At 39.2% G+C, this 18340-nt stretch overlaps 1 protein-coding gene across 5 annotated transcripts in view; it reads left to right on the top strand.

Moving 5' to 3' along the window:
• Nucleotides 1–18340, top strand: part of LOC127577864 (growth arrest-specific protein 2) — a 134403-nt gene that overhangs the window by 33291 nt on the left and 82772 nt on the right. For all 5 annotated transcript variants that reach the window (XM_052029490.1, XM_052029491.1, XM_052029492.1 and 2 more), the window contains one exon: nucleotides 13843–13964. In XM_052029490.1, coding sequence (XP_051885450.1) covers nucleotides 13843–13964 — 122 coding nt within the window. The remainder of the gene's footprint in view (nucleotides 1–13842; nucleotides 13965–18340) is intronic.

An 18340-nucleotide genomic window follows, 5' to 3' on the forward strand; every position in this document is an offset into this window, starting at 1 on the left:
GAAAACTCTACGGGAACCACAAGGGATCCTTAAATGTTCCCTACACAGAAAATCTTAATAGTCAGTGCCAGACACTAGAAAATTTCAGAGGATACCTTCATCTGCCAGTCATCAAAGCCTACGATCTTCCAGCCATCATGCTATTCCAACATGGAGCCTGACTATCACAAGAAGAATGCAAAAGAGCAGAATGCTGTTCTAATGACGGAGCCACAGCTACTTACAGTATAATCAAGTGTACCATTGATATGCCAAGTGAACAGTTGTGCTGCTTGTACTGCTGCCTGGTCTTTGTTTTCCAAAATTTGGCCATCATTTGTACTTGGTGCTTATGAGCAGTTGTGCAGCAGGAGCAGAAAAGGGAGTAAGGAAGTGGTGGCAAGGGTGTTTCTTACCTGCATGCTAGAACTTTAAGATGCAGAACACAGTAGTTGCTAGAAAACTAAAATGAAAACTAATGAAGATCAGGTAGCATCTATACAGAGAGAAAGAACTGATAGGTTGAATATCTACATCAGAACTGGACAGTTCTGACACAAACAGGAAAGGTTTGTTATCTGAAATTGTTGAATTCAATATTGGGTCCCAAGGGCTGCAGTGTGCCTGGACTTCCCTCCTTCATCTTCCTTTATTTACACTTCTCCAGACAAATGAGGTATGATTAACTGGTATTCCTTCTTTTTAAGATGGCAAAAAAAATCAATTGTGTCACCTCAGTTTCCACCTTATCACATTTTCTTTGTTCTCTCCACTATTTCCTCTCTCTTCAACTTAATACAAGCTTGTTTTCTCACTCTTCCCATTCCAAAGAAGGGTCGCAGATACTGCCTGACCTGCTGAGATTTCCTAGCAGGATAGGCAGCAATACCTCCGGCATAATTATTCTCAACACCGGTGCCCCACAAGGCTATGTCCTCAGCCCTTTACTCTGCTCCCTATACACTCATGACTGTATGGCCAGATTCTGCTCTAACTCCATCTACAAGTTTGCAGATGATACCACCGTTGTAGGCCGTATCTCAAACAGTGATGAGTCAGAGTACAGGAAGGAGATAGAGAGCTTAGTGGAATGGTGTCATGACAACAACCTTTCCCTCAATGTCAACAAAAAAGAGCTGGTCATTGGCTTCAGGAAAGGGGGCAGTGTACATGCACCTGTCTACATCGATGATGCTGAGGTTGAGAGCGTTGAGAGCTTCAAGTTCCTGGGAGCGAACATCAACAACAGCCTGTCCTGGTCAAATCACGTAGATGCCACAGCCAAGAAAGCTCACCAGCGCCTCTACTTCCTCAGGAGGCTAAAGAAATTTGGTTTGTCCCCTTTGTCTCTCACCAACTTTTACCAATGCACCATAGAAAGCATCCTATCTGGATGTATCACGGCTTGGTATGGCAACTGCTCTGCCCAGGACCGCAAGAATCTGCGGAGAGTTATGGACGCAGCCCAGCGCATCATGGACACTAGCCTCCCCTCCTTGGACTCTGTCTTTACCTCGCGTTGTCTTGGTGAAGCAGCCAGCATAATCAAAGACCCCACCCACCCGGGTCATTCTCCTTTCTCTCCTCTTCCATCAGGTAGAAGATACAGGAGCCTGAGGCACATGCCACCAGACTTAAGGACAGCTTCTACCCCACTGTGATAAGACTATTGAACGGTTCCCTTATACAATGAGATGGACTATGACCTCACGATCTATCTTGTTGTGACCTTGCACCTTATTGCACTGCACTTTCTCTGTAGCTGTGACACTTTGTACTGTTTTTGTTTTTACCTGTACTACATCAATGGACTCTGTACTACTCAATGTAACTGCACTGTGTAATGAATTGACTTGTACAATTGGTATGCAAGACAAATTTTTCACTGTACCTCAGTACAAGTGACAATAATAAACCAATACCAATACCATTTTCTGTTTTTATGATGGTGATTGTTATTAGATGAGTGTAAGTAACAGTGTGAGACTGTTACTACATTAATGTGGTGATAGAAAATGATGATGACCTTATTGACCTTGCAACAGCCCTAATCTTGTTTTGCCATTCCATCTATGTCCTTGGGACTTCAATCCTAGCTTAGACTTTGAGTGTGCTCTACTCCCATTGCTGCTTCTCTCTGTCTCTCTCTCTCTCGCTCTCTCTCTCGCTCTCTCTCTCGCTACCTTGTCTATTAGGGCATCCAGAGCCACGTCTATCCTTTAGGGTGCCCCCCTCAACCTGCTGTGCCATGGTTTGCTCTACTCTTCTTGATCTTATGGAATGATCTACAATCAATCATAGACAGTGAATACCTTGCCTTTCCGATAGACAAATGTGGCTTTAAACTGGCACCAGGTCCCTGGGGCTGCCTTTAGTACTGCCTAGATGTTGAAATGTGTGTTTCCTGCACTAAATCAAATGGGTGTGAGTTAATGACACATCATAATCCATTACATGTATTTCTTCGCTATTCACTTTAGTCCCCTTGTGCAGCCAATGACAAGGTTGGTTATTTATTGTCTTCTTATGCCTGCTCTTGTAAATTTCAGATGGCTTTTATACTAGATCCTGTCTTCAATACGGCTTGAATCCTATTATTAGTATAATTCTTAGTCCATAACCAATTTGTTTAAATCCCTGGCAGTCTAATGTTGATATGTATATAAGTGCTTGATAGTTTTGATGATAAGTGTATGCCAGTATGCTTGGTGGTTTAATGAATGTTCCCTCTACGTCATCATGAAATAACATACTATATTGTTCTGAATCTTTAGGGCATATTTATGTAAATCATTTATTTTGCTGAGTTTGACTCTCAACAAGGTGAAGGATATTTGAAATAAGATGTAGAACATGTTCCCATTCTCAACACCAAGGACTTGAAGATCACATTTAACCTCAACTTGGAAGAGTGTGTTCTACATTCCTAACATTCCTGTTATCTCTGTAAATTATATTATCAATTCATGGCCAAATCAAGAGTCTTATGATCAAGGCACCCAGACAGTCATACATTGGTTTAAATATTCAGAAACTTTGGTCCTAAACATACTGACCTTTTGCTGATAAGTTTTTTGAGAACCATTGCTGTTGTCCTCCTTGTGGGTTACCACGTCATAGATTCATAGAGTTATACAGCAAGGATACAGGCCCTTCAGCCCAACTTGTCCATGGCAACCAAGATGGCTACCTGAGCTAGTCCCAATTTTGTGCATTTGGCACATATCCCTCTAAACCTTTCCTATCCTATCTCTCACTTTGGTGCATTACAATATGCTGGTACATCTAACCTCCTACTCTGCTGCTGCACTTGGCATTCCAGGGTAGAGCACAAATATCTTGACCTGATGGACTTTGCATCTGAGCCCTCAGCTTTATTTCAGCCACTTCTGGAGCATGCGCCAAATGCAGTGTGATCCCATTCACCTGAATGAAGTCACTCACTTGTTATAAAGGTAAGTTTTCAGTGAAGCAGTTTGTTTATTTTACCTTATTTTCCTTTATCTTTTTGTTTTTAATTAATTTCTATGATATTACAAATCCTCCCCAAGTTATGGCAGGATTCTCTTCCTGTGAACTGTTCGTAAACTGGACAGTTCACAAGTCGGAAATGCAGCTGCGAACCAAGTTCCCAGATGGCAGAAGGTGCCTGCAGCCTCGCAGCAGCTGGCAAATCCATCCTGCAAGTTTCCCAAACGCTATAACCTGTGGGGGACCTGTATAGGATTCATAGGTTAGAGACAGATTATTCAGCACAATCAATCCATACAGACATTTGTGCTCCACTCCAACTCTTCCCATCATTTTTAGCCTTTCCGTCAGTATAACCCTGTATCCTCTCAGGCATTTAAGAAACATTGAAATGCTAATTCTTCCTGTACAAATACCCTTGATATACCACTCATTTTACCATCATTAAAATAAAATTAAAATTATATATTTGTATATGTACATTGTATGTGGGCATTTTTTTTTGTAACCGAAACTATAAAGAGGAAATGTTTTTGAATTCAAGATCTGCACATTCTGCAACCTCCTCAGAATGAAAATACTTAAACCTTTCAGAATTTCAGAAATTAAACCATCTTGAAGGCTGGAAATGGACTATGAAGAAACTGAACATAACTGAGATTGAGAGTTGGAGAAGGAGCTTGTACCAAGCTAATAGCTATACTAAGACAAAAATACCTTTTTTTGACCAAATTATTTTACACTTTATACTAAAGTGTAGCACGAATTATGTAATGTTATGATTATTAGAGTATGCCAGTGTAATGCTATGACATAAATTCTATTTGTTGACACATGACTGCATATTCATTTAGATTCTTAGATTGAACTGACTATTGTTTGGTCCTATTTGATGATAGAATGCATTTTTATAAGAAATGATACTACCTTTAACAGGAATGAATTGCAGGCAGCTGAAAGTTGACACTTTATAAATTTTTCATTGGCTGCAGATGGGAAAGGCAGGAAGCCAGCTCAAGACTGGTTAGTTAAACACAGATAAACAAGTGAAACTTTAATGCTTGTAAAATAACTAAAATGATCAATTTAGAGATAGAAGTATCTTGAAATTATCTATGAAAGTATGGGAAAACAAAGAGAGTTGCAAAGTGTTTGATAACTTATACGTAATACAAGTGACATTTTAATAGGACCAAATGTTAAAATTTATTACTTCTATTTCTCGGCAGTGTTTGCATTGGCATTCAACTTGAAAGAGAATCCAAAAATGTGCAATGAGGAATGCACTTATTCAGGATGAGAAATTTTATTCTTGCTGTGTAGTCTCATGGTAGATTTTTTCACAACTAAAGGAAATCAATTAAATCTTGATTTTTAGCAAGTTGGAAAACATAAAGTTGCATTTTCTGATTTACCAGTATTTTTAACAAAACTTTATCCTGTTTAAAAAAAATCTTTGAAACCAATTATTGTTTTTCCTGCAATTTTATGTATCTAATCAGCTTAAAGGATATCATTCTAGATATATCAGGTAATTTTTTTCTCGATGGAAAATGAAACACTGCTGAAGGTGCTCACAATTTCTTTATTAGCATGGGGCCAATAAAGGTTTACCACAAGCAATTTCAGTCCCTTTCTGCCTGACTGTAATTCATAAATACTATTTTAATAAAGAAGTTGGAGCATTGTCATCTTAATTTTATACTTAAATAAAAGTTAGAGTTGAAACATTGTGAATTGTTCAAAGTAGGACATGTAGTATTGACTTTAAATATTAGCAAACTGAAAAATTAAAATAGCTTCCATAATATATAATAAAAACATTTATTTACAATGTGGGACATTAAGCACAAGCAATTAATGGATAAATGCTATGACTATTATTACCTTGTATAAATATATTAGATATAAACAGTATAAGTATGATGTAAATATGATTATTTATATGGTATAGCAAGTAATTGGGAAAGATTTTTTCTTGTTCATTTTTGGGAGAATTGAATCCAAAAATAGAAAGGTTGTGTTCCATTCATATGGGGGATTGATGAAACCACATCTGGTATACTATTTACAGTGTTTTTCTTTTTATTTAAGGAAGGATGTTAATGCATTGGAAGTGTTTCAGAGAAGGCTTACTAGACTGATAGCTGGAATGGGCAGGTTGTCTTATGAGGAAAGATTGGACCGGCTAGGATTAATTCCACTGGAGTTTTGAAGAGTGAGACGGGACCAGATCAAAACATACAAGATCCTGTGGTGTCTTATAAGGGTAGATGTAGTGAGGATATTTCTTCTTGTGGGTGAATCTAGAACTAAGTGTTTTAGTTTAAAAATAAGGGATCACCCATTTGAGTCAGAGATGAGACAAATTATTTCTCTGGGGAACTCTCTTCGAAGAATGGTGGAAGCAGACTCTTTAAACATTTTTAAGGCAGGTTTATTGATAAGCAAGGGGTGAAATGTTACAGCAGACAGGTGGGAATGCTTAGTTGAGGTTGCAGTTAGGTAAACTATACTCTTATTGAATGGTAGACGTGCCTTGTGGGGATGACTGGCCAATCCTAGCTCATATGTTTGTAAAAGAGTAATTCCATTCATTTATGGACTAGGGAAAGAAGATTTAATCCAATAATTTCTATTGCTGTTTAATCACCTTTAATAAGACAATAAGACATAGGAGCAGAATTAGGCCATTTGGCCCATCGAGTCTCCTCCACTATTCGCTGGTTGATGGCTGATTTATTTTTCCCTCTCAACCTCATTTTCCTACCTTCTCCCCGCAACCTTTGATGCCCTTACTAATCAAGAACCTATCAACCTTTGCTTTAAATATACCCAATTACTTGGCTTCCACAGCTGTCTGTGGCATTGAATTCCACAGATTCACCACCCTCTGGCTAAAGAAATTCCTCCTCATCTCTGTTCTAAAGGGACATCCTTCCATTCTGACGCTGTGCCCTCTGGTCCTAGACTCTCCCACTACTGGAAACATCCTCTCCACATACACTCTATCCAAGCCTTTCAATATTCGGTAGGTTTCAATGAGATCTCCTTTATCCTTCTCAACTCCAGCGAGCACAGGCCCAGAGCCATCAAGTGTTCCTCATGTTAACCCTTTCATTCCTGGGATCATTCTTGTAAACCATGATATTTTAAATTGATAAAAAATGTCAATTACGAAGAGAGAATATATTAGCTGAAATGATAAATGAAGATTTGTGAGGGAAAATGTTCAACTTTGGAGTTACGTTCATTTTTATAATCACCTGAATTAGCCCTATTCCAGAAGAAGATGTCTTGAAATGAGTTGTAGTTTTTAAATCCGAGAAAGGCATTCCAGGTATGGCTTTCTTTAACTATTATTAATATTTTCATTCTCATTCATGTAGGAGGGCAGAAATCACAGTTGCCTGGTAGATCATGATGTTTTTTTTGCCTGGTCTGAGGTCTGGATCTTCAAAAACCTTTTTCTGGAGGGCTGAGTGCTTAGATGACCAAATGAGGCATTAATGGATTGTAATTGTTCATTGATTTTCAATCAAAGAAATGGATTGAATTGGATCATATCTAGATTCTTATTAGTATCAGCTTTGGTTCATTTGGTGGCATACTTGGCTATAAATTGAACATTGTAGAGTTTAGGGACATGTCAAAGTTAAGAGAACAAAAATCTGAACTGACACTCCAGGGCCATATTGAAAATAGCGCTGCACTCTTGGATGTCAAAGTCTTGTCTATTTTCTCAGCTGAACTTAAACGTATTTTTGAGAAAGCTGGGGATTATTCCAGGTGACCTGTATAATGCTTAACCTTCATTCAATATTACTAAGAAAACAAATTGCTGTCTATGGGAGCTTACTCTGTTTATATTGGCTTCCTCATTCAATGTGTTACAACACAAATAGGAGTAAAGAACATTTTATTGACTATAAAATTCTGAAAGGAGCATTGAAGGTGTTTTATAATTGGAAATATTTGTTTTTCTTTCTCATGAATATTGCAATTGCACCCATCTAAGCAAATGGAGAATATTCTATGACCCCCTGATTAGTGCTTTCAGGTAGTTAGAAGATTTGAGGAATTTGGGAGGTGAACTCCTTGTCATACTATATCTAGTCTCTGACCTGTTGAGTTATATGCCTGGGTTAGTTGAATTTACAGTCAGTGGTGATCATCAGGATGCTGTTGATGACATGGTAATGGTAAAGCCTTTTGAAGGTCAATGTTAGTATGGCTTCAATCTTATGTGCCATGAATGTTATTTGCCACTTAACTGGAAATGCAGCACTGGACTGTTTTATAAGCTGAGGGCAGAATACTCTGATTTCAGCTGCTTATTCTGTTAATTTACCCTACAATTTCTGTCAAAGCTGTCATGGATAGATGTATGTACAACAGAATGGATCGAGTCTGACAGTTGTATTCTTCAGGACTTGTTTAGTGATAATACTTTTGCACCACTCTTGACTATTGATCACCAAGACACATTCTGTGTCCTTGTTATCTTTGAAACACAATAGGTAGAGCAAGTAATTTGGAATGCTAATAGAATGTTGCCCTTTTATTGAAAGGGATATGGAGTATAAAAATAGGGAGGTTTTGATACACCTTTATAGGGTGTTGTTGAGGCCACACCTGGAATACTATCTACAGTATTAGTCTCCATATTGAAAGAAGGATAAACCATAGAACCATACGGCACAATACAGGCCCTTCGGCCCACCATGTTGTGCTGCCCTTCAAACCACACCTATGACTATCTAACCCCTTCCTCCCACATATCCCTCTAACTTAAATTCCTCCATGTGCTTATCTAACAATCTCTTGAACTTGTCCAATGTATCAGCCTCCACCACCACCCCAGGCAGTGCATTCCATGCACCAACCACTCTATGGGTGAAAAACCTTCCTCTGACATCACCCTTGAACTTCCCACCCAATACCTTAAAGCCATGTCCTCTTGTTTTGAGAATTGGAGCCCTGGGAAAGAGGCGCTGGCTGTCCACTCTATCTATTCCTCTCGATATCTTGTATTCCTCTCTCATGTCTCCCCTCATCCTCCTTCTCTCCAATGAGAACAGCCCTAGCTCCTTTAATCTCTCCCCATAATCCATACTCTCCAATCCAGGCAGCATCCTGGTAAATCTCCTCTGCACCCTTTCCAATGCCTCCACATCCTTCCTATAATGTGGTGACCAGAACTGGACACAGTACTCCAAGTGTGGCCTAACCAGAGTTTTGTAAAGCTGCATCATCACTTCGCGGCTCTTAAATTCTATCCCCCAATTTATGAAAGCTAACATCCCATAAGCTTTCTTAACTACCCTATCCACTTGCAAGGCAACTTTCAGTGATCTGTGGATATGAAGCCCCCAGATCCCTCTGCTCCTCTACGCTGTCCAGAATCCTGCCATTTAGCTTGTACTCCGCCTTGGAGTTTGTCCTTCCAAAGTGTACCACCTCACACTTCTCTGGATTGAACTCCATCTGCCACTTGTCAGCCCAGCTCTGCATCCTATCAATATCCCTCTGCAAGCTTCTACAGCCCTCCACACTATCCACAACACCACCGATCTTTGTGTCATCTGCAAACTTGCTAACCCACCCTTCCACCCCCTCATCCAAGTCGTTAATAAATATCACAAAAAGCAGAGGTCCCAGAACCGATCCCTGCGGGACACCACTAGTCACAGCCCTCCAATCTGAATGCACTCCCTCCACCACAACCCTCTGCTTTCTACAGGCTAGCCAATTTTGAATCCACATGGCCAAGCTTCCCTGGATCCCTTGGCCTCTGACCTTCTGAAGAAGCCTACCATGCGGAACCTTGTCAAACGCCTTTCTAAAATCCATGTAGACCACATCCACTGCACTACCCTCATCAATCTTCCTGGTCACCTCCTCAAAGAAACCTATCAGGCTTGTGAGGCAAGATCTTCCCTTCACAAAACCATGCTGGCTGTCCCTAATCAGTCCCTGTTTCTCCAAGTGCTTATAGATCCTATCTCCTAGAATTCTTTCCAAAAGCTTACCCACCACAGATGTAAGCCTCACCGGTCTGTAATTCCCTGGACTATCCCTACTACCTTTTTTGAATAAGGGGACAACATTCGCCACCCTCCATTCCTCCGGTACCATCCCCGTTGACAACAAGGACTCAAAGATCCTAACCAACGGTTCAGCAATCTCCTCCCTCGCATCATGAAGCAGCCTGGGGAATATTCCATCAGGTCCCGGGGACTTATCTGTCCTATATTTTCTAACAACTCCATCACATCCTCTCTCTTAATATCTACATACTCCAGAACATTACCCTCACCTACACTGTTCTCAGCATCATCAAGACCCCTATCCTTGGTGAATACTGAAGAGAAGTATTCATTGAGAACCTCACCCACTTCCACAGCTTCCAGGCACATCCTCCCACCTTTGCCTTCAGTTGGACCTACCTTTACCCTAGCCATCCTTCTGCTCTTTACGTACGAGAAAAAAGCCTTGGGATTCTCCTTAACCCTGCTTGCCAAAGCCTTTTCATGTCCCCTTCTTGCTCTCCTCAGCCCTTTCTTAAGCTCCTTCCTTGCTACTCTATATTCCTCATGAGCCCTGTCAGATCTTTGCTGCTTACACCTTATGTATGCTACCCTCTTCTTCCTAACTAGTTGTTCCACCTCTCTCGTCACCCACGGTTCCTTCACCCTACCATTCCTTCTCTGCCTCACCGGGACAAATTTATCCCTAACATCCTGCAAAAGATCCCTGAACATCTCCATAGTACATTTTCCTTCAAAAATGTCACCCCAATTTACCCTCTCAAGTACTCGCCTTATAGCTTCATAATTCGCCTTCCCCCAATTAAATATCTTCCCGAATAACTTGAAGTTACCATCTGCCATCTACAGTATTATAGATGGTATCTTCAATAAATAACTTGCATTGAAGGCAGTGCAGAGAGGGTTCATTGGGGTAATTCCTGGGATAAGAGGGTTGAAATAGGAAGAGAAATTGGGCAGGTTGGGCCTGGAAGTATAGAAGAATGAGAGGTGATCTTATTGAAACGTATAATGTTCAGAGGGGTTTTGACTGGGTGGATGATGAGACGATGTTTCCCATAGTTACCGAGAAATACCTAGAAATATGGGCCTTAGTTTCAGAAAAGGTTTAGGGAGGAGATGAGATGGAATTTCCTCTTTGAGGGTCATGAATCTTTGCAAATCTCTACCCCAAAGTGCTGTGAAGACAGTCATTGAATACATTTATGGCAGAGATTTGAACTGCCCGGGAATCAATGGGTATCGGGAGAAAGCATGAAAGCGGTCCTAAGGCCAAGATGGATCAGCCATGATCTCATTAAATGGCAGAGCAAACCTAAGAGCCCAATGCAGACAAGAGACGGCAGATGCTGAACAATTTACACACAGCCCCTGTTCTGAATTTAAGATGGAGTGAAATTCATTGACAGCCTGAAGACACCTGGCATCAGAATGCTGCCCTGGGAATCCTGAGGCCAACTGAATGATTAGGACAGAACTAAAAGGCCTCGAAACAATCAAAAATATTCTCTTTTTAACCAAAGACTATTCCAGCCACTGCAGAGTTGTTTCTTGTTCCCCACCGACTTTAATTTTACTAGGATTCCTTGGTTCCACACTTGGTCAAATGTTGGCTAGATGTCACAAATAGACACTCTCACCTTTTTCATAGTTAGAGCCTTGTGACCTAGTCAGTGATGACGTCTGGAACCATTTGATCCTGGAGAAATCCAACTGGTAATCCATTGGTAATCGGGTTATTGGTAACTTCTATTTGATAGGACTGTTGCCAACCTTCATTTATCTGTGGATGATTCAAAGTGGGATAAGATGGTAATTAGCCAGGTTGCTTCTGTCCTGCTTCATGAATAACTGAAGATATTCTGGGCAGTTGACAAAAATGTGTCAGTATTTATGAACTGGATTAATTGGGCTAAAGATGCTGCTAGTACTAAAGCTGATCTTTGTCATAACAACCAGAATATTGGGTCCTGGATTGGTCACTTGGTTTGATGGTGATAAGGAACAAAGAGTATATACACATAGGTTATTGAGGTATATAATTCTTTTGTTGCTGACATTCCATGGCAAATAACATTCAGGGCATACAAGAATGAAGCTATGCTAACAATGACCATCAAAAGGCTTTACTAGAACAAACACCGAACTGCTGGAGGAACTCAGTGGGTCAGGCAACATCCGTAGAGGGAAATGGACCGTCAACATTTCTGGTCAAGACCATTTATCTGGACTCCTGGCAGTGTGGCAGTCCAGATGAAGGGCCCCGACCCAAAATATTGACTATCCATTTCCCTCTTCAGGTGCTGCCTGACCCGCTGAGTTTCTCCAGCAGCTTCTTTTTTGCTAAGGGGCCCAATGACTGGCTCCTGTTTCTTAATTGTCTTATGTTCATTGATTCTTCCAGAGTCTGTGCATCATGGAAGAGCTTTAATGCTGCAATGAGGAAGGGCCATAGATGCTAATTATCAGGAAACTTTATTGCACACATTCTTTTTAAAGTCTGGAGATCTCATGGGGTTCAACGTTTATACTGAGGACTCCTAAGATCAGTCTATATGCATAACACTATGACGCTATCTCTGCTGTTTTTTTTCCTGCTGTATTTATCTACCTGTGATACTTATTGATAAGTGTAATGAAAATGACTAGTTCAACTAATTTTTAGCACAGTAGTCTGAACTTTGGAACTAGGTATTAGTGAGCTGGACTATTTTGTGACGTTTGGGCTAGGTATGTTTTTGCTGTGGTTTTATTTGATGCCCAGCCCAGAAGAATGATCCTTCTGGTACTTTTACTTATTTTAAAATATTGTCTGAATATAACCTAGGGCGTGGCATTAAGTTAACATTATTAAAAGTTTCAATGTCTGAAATGCAAATATTCTGTTGTGCTTTTGGCAGAAAATATCCCGATGTTTTAATTGTGTAGAAACCTATTGCTGGATGCCTGCACAAGGTGTCAAATGCCTTCTATTGTTATAAAATATCACTGCTTCATTTTAGTTTGAAGGCCTAGCATTCAGCTGTTATTTCATACACTCACAAAGTGATTTAAAAATTAGAATAATAACTTGTAATTGTATGGTACTATTGACTTTGGAAGATGTACTTTATAGATCTGAGCATGAAATGGACGCCAAGCACGATGGAAAAGAATTGTCAGAAGTAGAGCTGAGATGTAGGACCAAAGGAGTAGAAGAATTAAGTGTTCAGAGGCCCTTTGAAAACTGGAAGGGAGGAGATAGGGCAGAGGTGTATTGGAAGAGAACTCAAGAGTTGTAGTTACAGAGGAGTGATTGTAAAGCCAGGGTTCAATGGGAATCTGGAGTGGCAAAGCTTGGATGGATATAGACCCACATCAGCAATTTGGGAAAAGAAGAACTAGTGATAATAGCCTCAACTAGATTAGGAATGAGTACATAATTGCAAGCAATAAATCAAGCATTGGCAAGGTCCAGCATGTAAAATTATTTCCCAAATTGAGATTGCAAATAGTAAGAGAATTATTAACTTGGGAACAAAATATTTTGAAGACCATGAAGAAAAATTGTATGATAAAGATGATTTACAAAAACTTTATTATTAAGCAAAGTACAACAGACAAAAAAAGTTCTACAAAATATCAATCAAAAAGGAACATTGGATTTAAAGAATCCTTTCTCATCCCAAGGTGGGCAATATTGCATAATGTGAAATTTCATCTTTTAGTTTCCATAAGGGGATATTGATCCTTAATTGTTTAATTTAGAAGAGGACATTTTTATAGCAATTATAGGAATATTAAAACTATTATTACTGTATCTAAAGATAGAAAGCTCAACCAAACAGTGATAAGAAATTGAAAATTTGAAATAAAATTCGTTAAACAATTATAATTGTAATGATGGACTAGATCACACTCAATCAATCTTTTTACCCCACTGTGAGCTAGTTCTGTGGCTGCACAAACCTTTTGAGACTACGCAGCTCCCAACAATCTCATAACCTCTGTTCCACAGGTATTCCACGTGGAATGGGGCATATGAAGCAACCAGGCTGTCAAAGACTTTTAAGAACAGTTGAAATTGTTTAAATAATTTCAAGACTTATTATTTTCAGTTAAAATATTGAATTTATTTGAAAATAAATACTGTTAATTACATCATGCACAGATATAGAAGTTGAGAACATGCTGATGTTTGCGCTGTGACTTGTAGGCAGTTCCCACTGGAGTTGCTGGATAGTTGTCAGCATGCTTTGACCCAATATAAATAATAGAATCTGTATCATAATCAGCTGAAAGATTGACGTGTAACAGAATGTACTAGCCACCTTATTTTATCTTGACATTTTTTTACTCGCAGGGAAAGAGATTACTGCAGAAAGCTTTATGGAAAAGCTGGATAATGGAGCACTTCTCTGCCAACTTGCACAAACATTACAAGAAAAATTCAAAGAAAACAACAGTGAAAACAAAGTAGCCAAGGTATGTATGAAAACCGTTACAGTGATCCTTTTAAGTTTTAACTTTTAAACATGCATGATAGTGAAGTTTAGGTGGTTTCCATTATTTAGTGTTTAAAGTGAGAACTTATTTCTAGATAATTGATTTGTTTCATCTGGACTTCAACTGGGTATCTGTCACATAGCACTTAAAAATGAACAATTCAAACCAACACTAAATCTGACATTTGTAGCCATTTGCATTACCTTTATGGAGAATTTTAATCAGCTGTTATTATTATTATAACAGTTATTATGATCATTATTATGATCATTAAGGCATCATGATCTCCTCCAAATCAATTGCTATCTTTTTTTTAAGAAGCCCAGATTAATTCAGCTCTTGCATAGATAGTAAAGCAGAAATTGCTAGAAACTTTTAGCAGATCAAGCTGCATCTGTGGTAAGAATAACAAAGTTAATATTTCAAGTCAAAGATCACAGCATATTTGTGATAATGTCAAAATGTTTTTTTGTGCATTGTACTCTGCTTTTTACAATAGTAAGAACTATTGACAAAAGAGTTGATTTACTGGAAATTCTATCAAGACCTTGCATGGCTAGGTTCTGTACAAAGATTAATCTATATTAATACAATTAATTACAATTAATCTATATATTCCAGTTCCTCTAAATTAGGAACAAGCGTGATGTTAAATAATGCAAAATTACTTTCATTTTTCAGGTTGCAATGGTACTTTTGATTTACCATTATAAATGAGGTTTAAGGATCTATTGTCCATTGCAGTGTCTTAGATATGCCATGCCAGACACAAGCTGGTAGTTGAGGTCAAAATAACTCATTAAGGCTATTTTTATTTCAAATTATGGAAATCGTAAGTGTATCTTAGACAATTCAACCAAGCAGATGTGAAACTATCGGTGTTTTTTCAAAGAATATTCCAGCATCCAGAAGTTTCCTTTATATATTTTTATAGTTCTGTATTAGATTTATACAATGATTCTGTTGGTTCGACTGAACATATTGAATAATGTACAGTGTAAACTAATAGAATGGTTAAAGAATGGGTAACATTAAAGCAACAAGATTCTTAGGGGTAGCAATAATTTTAAACCACCCCTTGCCTGGGATATAGTGCAGAAAAATACCTCTTGTCATCATTAATCTTTGCTCAGCTAGATATCATTCAAGTGATGCCAGATGTAAAGCAATTCAAGAATATTCTCACCAATGCAAATTACTACCTCTGCATTAGAACTCTCAGTATTTCTTGCTCACCATATTTCTGGTGGTAGTGCTGAACATTATTGCTCCTGACATTTGTATTTCAAAATTCTGGCCAGTTGCCTGTGGGATTGCATTACACTTATTACGAAACAAAATACTTTATAAAATATTAATTATTTTTTCATAACATCTAAATATTCAGATTTACTTTTGTATCTAGATTAATTTTCCATTTTATCTACTTTTCTCCTTTTGGCTTTCTATTAAATGTGTCCCTTCAAGCAAGGAGCCAAGCAGGTGATCTTATTCAAGACCTCAGCAAATGCGTCCCTTGAGTTGGTTCCTCTGAAGATGCCAGAGGAATTGATTTTTCTCTGACTTTTCTTTCTTCCTTTCGGGAAACTCCTGTCTCTATTTTGTGTCTCTCTGCAGTGGCATGGCGGAAATTGGAAACATGCTGAATGAGGAATGACAGATTTAAATTTGTGTTCTGGCATTCTGTGCCTTAAAGCACAGACACATTGCAGCACAATGCTATTTCATTGTTTTATGTGTTAATATTGCACCAACAGTTTTTCTATTTAGAGTTAAGCCAACACATTCACCTTGCTTTTAACACTGCTTTTCTAAGGCAGGCAACAACTTGCATGTGGTGAAGACATTACTTTCTCAATCTGCCTTCACCATCTGGAGAAGTAATTTTCTCAAATGGGGTAGTGAAATTCAATTCTGATCTCTAAACAATTGAAAACATAATAGAGTCAATTTGCCTTTTCCCAGCAGAGGTGCATATTTGTACAAAATTGGATAGTAATATAATTTGTATGTCAGTTTGCTTGGTGTGATGATTATTACATATTTGAATGGTAAAACTGACACCAACCAATGTGGACAATTGTATGGATCTGTTTGACACTAGGAGTGGTTACTTTTCAGCCACAGCAGCAGTAAATATTAATGGCTACACTACTTTCTGCTTGCAGCATAATCTGGCCATCATGAAGGCACAGTTCTTGCCTGTTTTGCCACAACAGAGTAGAAGGAGAAAGAAGACAGTAGCATTAAATGAGAATGAAAAGGGGGTCTATCTGAAATCTCAAAGGCCTGGTAATCTTTTATTGACCCTATCCTACCATCTCTGGTCACAAGTCAGTTTGAGTCCCAATTCCACAGACCAACTAATAGCTCTGATATTGGATAGTTTCAACCTGTGCTACAATGGAAACGGGCCACTGCCATTAGATGCTTCAACATGATTTAGACCACAAGTATTTTACATAGAGCTATCCACTATTTAAAAAGATGGGCTCCAGCCTCTGGTGATAGACCTGTGCAAAATTAGATCACCCTTTCCTCCAACTAGCCAAGTCTCTGGACACAGAAGATTCCCTTAAGTTTGCTGTTGCAGATAGCAGGTGCGTACAATCTTCTTTTACCAGAGAGGAAAGAGTGTTGGTGAGTGTATTTCAAAATGTGTGTCATGGATGGATAGCTGCATGTGTGTATAAATTCTGACTGTAAATGTTGAAGTACTGGTATCTGTAGAAGTAGCAGTGCTTGTGATAGCAGATGTGATTTGTTGCAGTCTCCATTGATCTTGACTGGATGAGTTAGCTCTATAAACTTGTTGTGACACTAGGAGCAGATTTTCAGGGCATTACTCTGAACATTACTGAATGGTACCCCAATATGGGGACTTCCTGGGGCCTTCGGCAGGTAGGATATCCCTCTAATTGCCTACCACCTCCATGAACATATGAAGTAGGAACACAAAATAGCTCATTCAGCCCCTTAATCCTACTCCAACATTCAGTAAGATCATAGCTAATCTTCTGCTATCACCATTTTCTTGCTCCATCCCCACATCATTTTCATTCTTTTAAACAACGCTAATATTTTGATCTCAGTTTGAGTGCAAACATAACTAAGTCTCCAAAGCCCTATGGATAGACAATTCCAAAATTTTACTATCCTTCAGTCCTAAATGGGCTATCCCTTATTATGAGACTGTTGACACCTTAGCCAAGGAAGAGACCATCCCCATAACTACCCTGTTAAATTCTTTAAAACGTTTTGTTTGTTTAAACAAGGTCACTTCATTTATTTAACTCTAAAGATTAGGGGCCAAGGCTACTCATTCTCTATTAATATGACAACCTGCCATCCCAGGAACCAACCTGGTGAACCTTTGCTGCACTCCCTTCAAAGCAAGTATATTTTCATTTGGAAAGGGAAACCAAAATTGTACACAAAATAGTCCAGGCATGGCCTCACCAAGGTCCTATGTTATTGTATTAATTCATCTTTTGAATCCAGTTTATCAGGTCTGCATGGATCCCACGTGCCTTTAATCTTCTGGATCAGCCTACCAAGAGGGACCTCGTCGAAAATTTTACTAAAGTCCATGTATTCAACATCCACAGTCCTACCCTCATCAATCACCTTTGTCACCTCCACAAAAAACTCAGTTGTTTGTAAGACATGATCATCCCCACATAAAGCTATCCCTAATAAGTCTATGCTTTTTCAGATGCAAGTAGGTCCTATCCCTAAGAAGCTTCTCCAATAATTTTCTTACCACTGATGTAAGGCTCACCAGCCTATAACTTCCTGGTTTGTCTCTGTTGCCCTTCTTAAATGGAGGAGCAACACTGGCTGTTCTCCAGTTCTCTGCAATCATGCTTGTGGCTACAGAGGATATAAAGATCTCTGTCAAGGCCCCAGCAATCTTCTCTCTTGCCTCTCTAAATAACCTTGGATAGATCCCATAAGGTCCTGGGGACCTATCCACCTTAATGTTCTTCAAATGCCCCAACACCTTCCCCCCCCCCCCCCCCCATCTCACAATCCTCCATGTCCTTCTTAATGAAAACCTATGCAGCTGGACGCACCTAACAAACTGTGCCCCAACTAAGCCTCTGGCACGAAGAGTCCCAGTCAATATTGGGAAAATTAAAGTCACTCACTACAACTACTCTGTTGCTCTTACATCTTTCCATAATCTGCTGACATATCTGTCCTGCCAGCTATAACCCCATCATAGTGATTGCACCTATCTTATTCCTGAGCTCTACACATATTGCCTCATTGGATGAGTCCTCCCAGATGTCCTCTCTAAGTACCGCTGTGACATTCTCCCTGATCAATATTGCAACTCTCCAACTCTTTTA

Source organism: Pristis pectinata, chromosome 14 (assembly GCF_009764475.1).
Source record: "Pristis pectinata isolate sPriPec2 chromosome 14, sPriPec2.1.pri, whole genome shotgun sequence".
Lineage (NCBI taxonomy): Eukaryota > Metazoa > Chordata > Chondrichthyes > Rhinopristiformes > Pristidae > Pristis > Pristis pectinata.